Source organism: Alosa sapidissima, chromosome 9, assembly GCF_018492685.1.
Source record: "Alosa sapidissima isolate fAloSap1 chromosome 9, fAloSap1.pri, whole genome shotgun sequence".
Taxonomy (NCBI): domain Eukaryota; kingdom Metazoa; phylum Chordata; class Actinopteri; order Clupeiformes; family Clupeidae; genus Alosa; species Alosa sapidissima.
The window spans coordinates 24361129-24368628 of NC_055965.1; the positions used below are offsets into that span (position 1 = coordinate 24361129).

The 7500-nt window shown below is 45.0% G+C and overlaps 1 protein-coding gene across 1 annotated transcript in view; it reads right to left on the bottom strand.

The window, feature by feature from the left end:
• Positions 1-6: 6 nt before the first annotated feature.
• The window catches only part of LOC121719464 (glucagon receptor-like), a 73410-nt gene continuing 65916 nt past the window's right edge, over positions 7-7500 (bottom strand). The window contains exons 11-14 of the mRNA XM_042105127.1: positions 5812-5900; positions 4092-4236; positions 3791-3832; positions 7-659 (exon numbers count right to left, since the gene is read on the bottom strand). Of these exons, the coding sequence (XP_041961061.1) occupies positions 267-659; positions 3791-3832; positions 4092-4236; positions 5812-5900 (669 nt within the window). The 3' untranslated portion in view covers positions 7-266. The remainder of the gene's footprint in view (positions 660-3790; positions 3833-4091; positions 4237-5811; positions 5901-7500) is intronic.

The window sequence follows — 7500 nt, forward strand, 5'->3', positions numbered from 1 at the left end:
CTCTCTCTCTCTCTCTCTCTCTCTCTCTCTCTCTCTCTCACCACTCAACAGGTGGGCGGGGCCAGGCTTGGAGCTGTAACCAGAGGGTCTATGCAGACGCTCCCGTCATGATTGGCGTCGGAGCTCAGAGGTAGCTCTCCGTATTTTTGCTGTCGAAGGTCGTCCTCAGCCGTCGCCGTTGTTGTCAACGTCACCGTTGTTGTTGTGGTGGTGGTGGTGGTGGTGATGAAACCCGTGCGGCCTCTCCTCCAAGCAGATGTCCTCGGTCAGCGAGCTGCTCCCGTAGCTGTTGTTGCCCTCTGGTGGCGGGGAGGATAACTGCACCCTGCGCCGCTCCCTCTCCCCACCACCTGCGGCCCCCGTGGGCGGCAGCGTCCACCAGGCGCTGGCTCTCCTCTCGGAGCAGCGTGGCGGACGAGGAGGGGGGCGAAGGGTCGGGCGGGGGGTCTGGGGTCAGGGGGGTCGCTGCCCAGCCAGCCACCACACGCCACCGCCACCAGCAGGGGTCGTAGCGGGGCTGGTCGACGCCGGGCAGCGGCCATGGCGACGCTGGCGCTCTTGGCGTGCGGCGTCTGGCTGTGCGTGTGGCGCGGTACTCCTCCTCGATGTCCTTGCCCAGCTTTCCAGCGCTTCCACCGCTTCACCATTTCAGACTGGACCTGAGAGAGAGAGAGGAAGAGAGAGAGAGAGAGAGAGAGAGAGAGGGAGGAAGGAAGAGAGAGAGAGAGAGAGAGAGAGAGAGAGAGAGAGGGAGAGATAAGGGGAGGGAGAGAGAGAAAGAGAGAAAGGGGGGTGGAGAGAATGAGAGAAAAAAAGAGGGAGAGAGATAGAGAGACAGGAGGAGAAAAAGGTAGTGAGAAATGAAAAAAAAAAAGTAGGGAGGGATAAAGAGAGAGGGAGATAGGCTTAAGATTTATGAGACCACTACTCATTGTTTACATTCTTTGAACACATTATGCGTGAGAACATCCAAACACAGACCTAAAATACAAATACACATGTGAGAAGACAGCAAAACAGCAAAACAACCCACAGCCCACTCCAGACACTCTGCCTCAGCAAGAGAGAGAGCGAGGGTGGGGGGTGTTAGGGCTGGAGGGCAGGAAAGACACAGGCTGAATCCCAATTTCTCTCCTCACAGACGCATTCCCGTTAACTTTGTGAGGGCTTAGGGCTGTCCCACTGTGAAATTGCGAAGTGCTTGAGGGCTCACTCGCACCCTTTCTGAGCCCTTTCCCTAAGTCGGCATCTATAGGTGTTGTGTTGTGAAATACAGGGTTACCCAAAGGGCAGCCGTGGCCTACTGGTTAGCGCTTCAGACTTGTAACCGGAGGGTTGCCGGTTCGAACCCCGACCCTTATGCAAGGCACCTAACTCCTCACTGCTCCCCGAGCGCCACTGTTGTTGCAGGCAGCTCACTGCGCCAGGATTAGTGTGTGCTTCACCTCACTGTGTGTTCACTGTGTGCTGAGTGTGTTTACTAATTCACGGATTGGGATAAATGCAGAGACCAAAGTTCCCTCACGGGTTCAAAAGAGTATATATACTTATACAAAAGGTGCGATTTGTAGGGGGGGATGGTGAGGATTTCCCCCCCTCTGGTTTTCCTATCCCTACCTCTGCTAAATTATTTTTATCGTCGGGGGGGACAACATTTATCCCCCTCTGCCCCTCATATTGATTAATGCTACTTCATATAAGTAAAGCGCTGCAACGTAAGAACAGTCTAGTAGGCTAGCCTACATGATAATCTGACATCAGAAACGCACCGTCACCGTCAGCACTGATGCTGCTGACACAGTGGCTGCGTGATAACTTAATTTGGCCTTGATCGTGCAGGACATTTCAGAATGTCGAGTGTGTAATCCATCATAAATGGCTAGGTTCAATGGAAAAGTTAGCTGGACAAATGAAAGAAAACAAGAAGGATTCAGTGAAGCATAATAATGTTTTAGAACCTTCAAAATTAGAAAACTGATGCAACTGAGATGGAGGACAACTGCACGTAGAGTAGAACGTAGGCCTATTGTCCGAAGGAATTTACATTAAATGAGGAGATATTTGCTGAATGTCACAAAAAGTGTTACAGAAATTGCTTGGCATCGCTTATTCAATGGCTCTCTACCGAAACACCTGTAGTTTGCGGAGGACGAACGAGAAAGCACTCGTTTGATAAATCAGCCAGTAGTAGACAAATAACTTTTAGAAATAATCTGTACTGCAAAAACGAATGTTGGTGGGTATTTAAACTATCTAGCGGTTGTTTTAACAGCTGCAAGAAATAGAAGCTTCATGGTCTTTATTATTTTCATAAAACTTCAAGTTGCCCTATAACTTTACTCTCCAAACTCTTCACTGCACTGTAGGCAATTAACTGACAGTATGATAGGCTATTTATTTTCTGTAGGCTACAATAAACACATTTATTTTTTCAACTTTTGCAAAATTACGCACTTGGCTACTGAACGCAAATCAGCAGGAGAGAGAATGCACGTAGCCTACGCAGCGTGTAGCGCAATGTGTAGGGCCTAGGCTATTTGGTTACCAACTAACACTGTTAGCCAATTCACTAACTTAAGACTTCAGTGCCATCATATACAACGTTTTTTTACACAACAAATACAGAAAGGATGGAGGCAGCAAAAGTAGAGAAGTCATTTCAGATGGGGCAAGAACAAGGTGAATTTGTATGCTTGTCAAAACGTAGTCCTACCCTGCATTAGAGGAGCTGATCATCATACCAAGCACACTCGCTGTTTAAAGTCAAAGGTGGCAAAAATAATATAGGGTATTATAAGCCATGACATTACTAGGCTATGAATCGTTCGTTCATTTTTTTTTTTTTTTTTTGGGGGGTGGGGTGGGGTTACAAACTTATTCAAAATCATCCCCCCCTCTGGTTTTTACACAAATCGCACCCTGCTTATACAATGGGAGGCTGAAGCTTGAAAAAACACCAGTAAACAAATGCCATAAAACGGAAACATGTTTGTTACAATTAATCAATTAATGATAGGTCACAGGTGCTGTTCCATTCCTGCATTTCTGACAGCCTCGCAAACTTGATCACTTATCAACAAATGTCAGTGAACTCTTTGATGATTCAGGGGTTCAACCTTAGGGATGAGATCGAGATTCAACCTCCCATGCTCAGTAAAGGGCTGATGACTGAAACAATCCTGAGGATATTTAAATCATATATTCCTTGATAAGAGTCGTTTACTACAGCCATATTAAATTAGATTAGATTTGCTCCTCACACGTTAGTCTAAGTTGACATAGTCTAAGTTGACATATGTGGACTGTATCCTAACTCCTTTTATTCCTCGGGACTGTAAAGGCCGTTCACACGAGGAACGATAACTATAATGATAAAAGTGTCCGCACCAACGTTAAGAAAAGTCTCTCTTGGTGTTGATGTGATGGCTAAAATGTGATGGATTCTGATTGGCTGTCAGCTTTTTATGGTTCTCAAAATCTCTCTGAAATCGTTCTTCACGCCGTTGTAGTTCATGTGTGGACGTCATCATTCATATTAGCTAGAACGATATTTGTTTTGCCTTTATCGTTATAGTAATCGTAAACGTATAATCGTAGTAAACGGCCCTTAACAGTGTGCAATATATCCAGAGCCAACAAAGTTACCTGCCATGTCCTATATAGATGAGATCACCACCAAGTAAGAGACACCCTCCATGACAAAGGTTAAGAGGAGAGGTGGCAGGCCAGTGTAAGACTGAGACCATTATTTGAGGTGAGTGCTACTGTGTGTGATGGGAATGGGTCTTACCTCTTTGTTCACAAAGCAGTACAATATGGCCACCAGCAGACCCTATAGAGAAACAGACAGATACAAGAAATAAGCTTGATAATGTACAAGAATGAACTGATGCATACTGTACATACTAAACGACAGACAGACAGACAGACAGACAGATAGATAGATAGATAAGAATAATTATTGTGAAGTCTGTTTCAGTGTAGTCAGTGGCTGTATTTCATGACAGCAGTAGCTGAGATCACATGGACACTAGTTGGGAGACATGTGTGGTACTTGGGGTTGGACGAGGTCACGACCCTTGTCTTCTGACCTGGAACGAGCTGAAGAGCAGGTCGTAGAAGAGGCGAATGAGGCGCAGAAGGGACTCTTTGGGCACGGACTCGTCGATGACGAAGGTGAAGAGGATGGCGTGAATACCCAGCAGAGGAATGAGAGTCAGAGTGGACTTGGCCAACCTGAGAGAGAGATAGAGAGAGAGAGAGAGAGAGAGAGAGGGGGGTGGTAGTGAATCATTCTTTAATTAATGTTATCTTTTGAAACACAATCTCAAATATGATACCAAGAGCCAGGAGGGGAAACAACTGAGTTCATCCTGGTTCAATCTAAAACAAGACGCGGAAGGAAGATAGGTCTTGCAAGCATCTAGTGGGCCTACACACACACACACTCACACACACACACACACTCACACACACTCACACTCACACACACACACACACGCACACACACACATACGCACACACACACACACACACACACGCACACACACACACACATACGCACACACACACACACGCACACACACACATACGGACACACACACGCACACACACACACACACTTAGAGGAGGGAGAGAAGATGGAAAAAATGTGCACAAACACACACACACACACACACAGCAATGTCTCTCTCACACACTGGCAAACACACACACACACACCAACCCAGTCTCACGTCTGAACGTGTCACTGTCACGTTAATTAATCTATTGGGACGTGTTGTGTAACACGTTTCCTTGTTAAAAAACGTGTTGAGCAGGACGTAATTATCGTGTTACTATCACGTTGTATTTCGCTTTCAGCCAGAACCACGTCATCTGTCAAAAAAGCCTGACCCAAAATGGCTAGAATGTTATTTGATGCTTTTGACGTGCAGTTTCATACTCTTAAGCCTGCTTTGAGTCGTGGGTTAGAAGGAGCCACCTTCTAGCTAGCAGTTTTAGAAGGCTGAACCCCAGGATCCAGAAACAAGAACCGAGCAGGGACGGAGAAAAAAGAAGAATCCAAATGGGAAATGAGGTGAGCCTTGCTACTGCCGCTAGCATGATCATTTTGCTAGCACTTGAGCAAAACATTTTAAAGTTGATTTAACATGAAATAGTAGCCTATGCATGGGCAATACTGTGAATTCAGAGTAGGCTTGCACAACTTATAATTTAGCTAACGTGCATGATGTAATGTTACAGTAATCTGTAAAACAGCTGTTATCTGTGTAAATTAACATTGTAGCCTAATATTGTTAGTGTGGGCTACAGCTAACAGCTGGGAGGTAGCAAAATGATCATGCTAGCGGCAGTAGCAAGGCTCACCTCATTTCCCATTTGGATTCTTCTTTTTTCTCCGTCCCTGCTCGGTTCTTGTTTCTGGATTCTGGGGTTCAGCCTTCTAAAACTGCTAGCTAGAAGGTGGCTCCTTCTAACCCACAACTCAAAGCAGGCTTAAGAGTATGAAACTGCACGTCAAAAGCATCAAATAACATTCTCGCTATTTTGGGTCGGGCTTTTTTGACAGATGACGTGGTTCTGTTTGCTCATTGAATGCAAAATACAACGTGATAGTAACACGATAATTACGTCCTGCTCAACACGTTTTTTAACAAGGAAACGTGTTACACAACACGTCCCAATAGATTAATTAACGTGACAGTGACACGTTCAGACGTGAGACTGGGTTGCACACACACACACAACAATGTCTCTCTCACACACTGGCAAACACACACACACACACAAACACAGAGAGAGACTCACCTGAACTTGTAGTCGGTGTACCGCATCTGGTGCGCCTTGAGCTTTGACATCAGGATCTTTATGATGCGGATGAAAATGAAGAAATTAATCTGCAAAATAAGACAGATAGAGAGAGAGAGAGAGAGAGAGAGAGATCAAGAAGAAGATGGAGGACAATGAAGTGGAGGATATGGAGGAGGATGAGAGAGAGCGAGAAAAAGGAGTGGGTGTGAGGAACAGAGAGGAAGGGGGAGGCATGGGGATTAGACATGGGTGCTTAACACAGCTATCGCTTCATGAATTTTCATCAACCTGCTATAGATTCATAAAAGCCTTGTAAAACAGTTCTGTGTGAGTGTGTGTGTGTGTGGCACTTTGTGTAGGTGAATGCAACCTCTAATAAAGTACATTCTGCTAGTTTTATGAATGCGTGAAAGAGTTAATGAACTTTTACCTATGAAACCATATAGTACTTGTGTGTGTGTATGTGTGTGCGTGTGCGCGTGCGTGTATTTTATATTTGACTGTCTTTTCTCAGCCCCGCTAACCTCTCTTTCTCTCTCTCTCTCTCTCTCTCTCTCTGAGTCACATGTATGTGTGTGTGTGTGTGTGTTTGAATGCGGATGAACAGACCTTCAATCACATATCTGTCTGTATTGGTGTCTTTGACTACTCTCAAACCTGTTTAGCATGGTGAAGCCTGTCCTGACAGACATCCATTATCAGACAGACATTATCACTGTGCCTCTGCATTGCTTTAAAAGGACATTTCTGCTCTTACATACCACACACTTGAGCCTCGCGCACACAACAGGACCACACAGAGAGAGAAGGGGGGGGGGGGGGGAAAAGAGAAGGAAAGAGATATATAGAGAGAGAGCAAAGGAAAGAGATAAAAAACACAGGGGTAGTATGAATGGTAGTGTGCTTATGTACACACACACACACACTCACACACACACACACACTTACACATGCCCACACACACACACACACCTGCAAACACACACACACACACCAAAGCTATTTCTATAAGTATGGAGGCTACCTGCCAATAACTAACTGCTCATATCCTCTCAGAAGAACCAATCACACACATGATCAAGCCTAGAATGGCAGCAATGTGTGTGTGTGTGTGCGTGTGTATGTGTGTCAGAGAGAGAATGCACAGTACGTGTTCACAACACAGTAGTCTTAACCCTCCTGTTATCCTTGAGGTCAATTTGACCCCAAGCAACGTTTAACATCATACAATATATGGTTCACTTTTTTTTTTTTTGCTTCATGTTTCATGACTTTTCCTCAATTAAAGGGTACAACAGAGTTAGCATGAAATTTGTACAATAATTTGTTTTCAATGTCCTGTACAAATATTTTGTACATTGATGTTCCTTGGGGTCAGTTTGACCCCAGCTGTATGAAACATAGGATACATGAATATTTGACACATTATGGATATTATTATTTGAATAGTATGAGAACATATTGTTATTATCATTATTACATACACAAGTACATATTACATATAAGTCATTTTGGCAGGACTGTATAAGTCAAAAGGGGAAGCAACAGCAAGCCTTTTGGCTGCTGACACTGGATGGGCAATATTGCCAGCCAGGGTTCCAAGGTTCAGGGTTCCAAGGGTGTGGGGGGGTGGGATTGTTTTGTAGGGCTTTTGATGGTGGTTATTACACTCTTGTTAAGTACCTG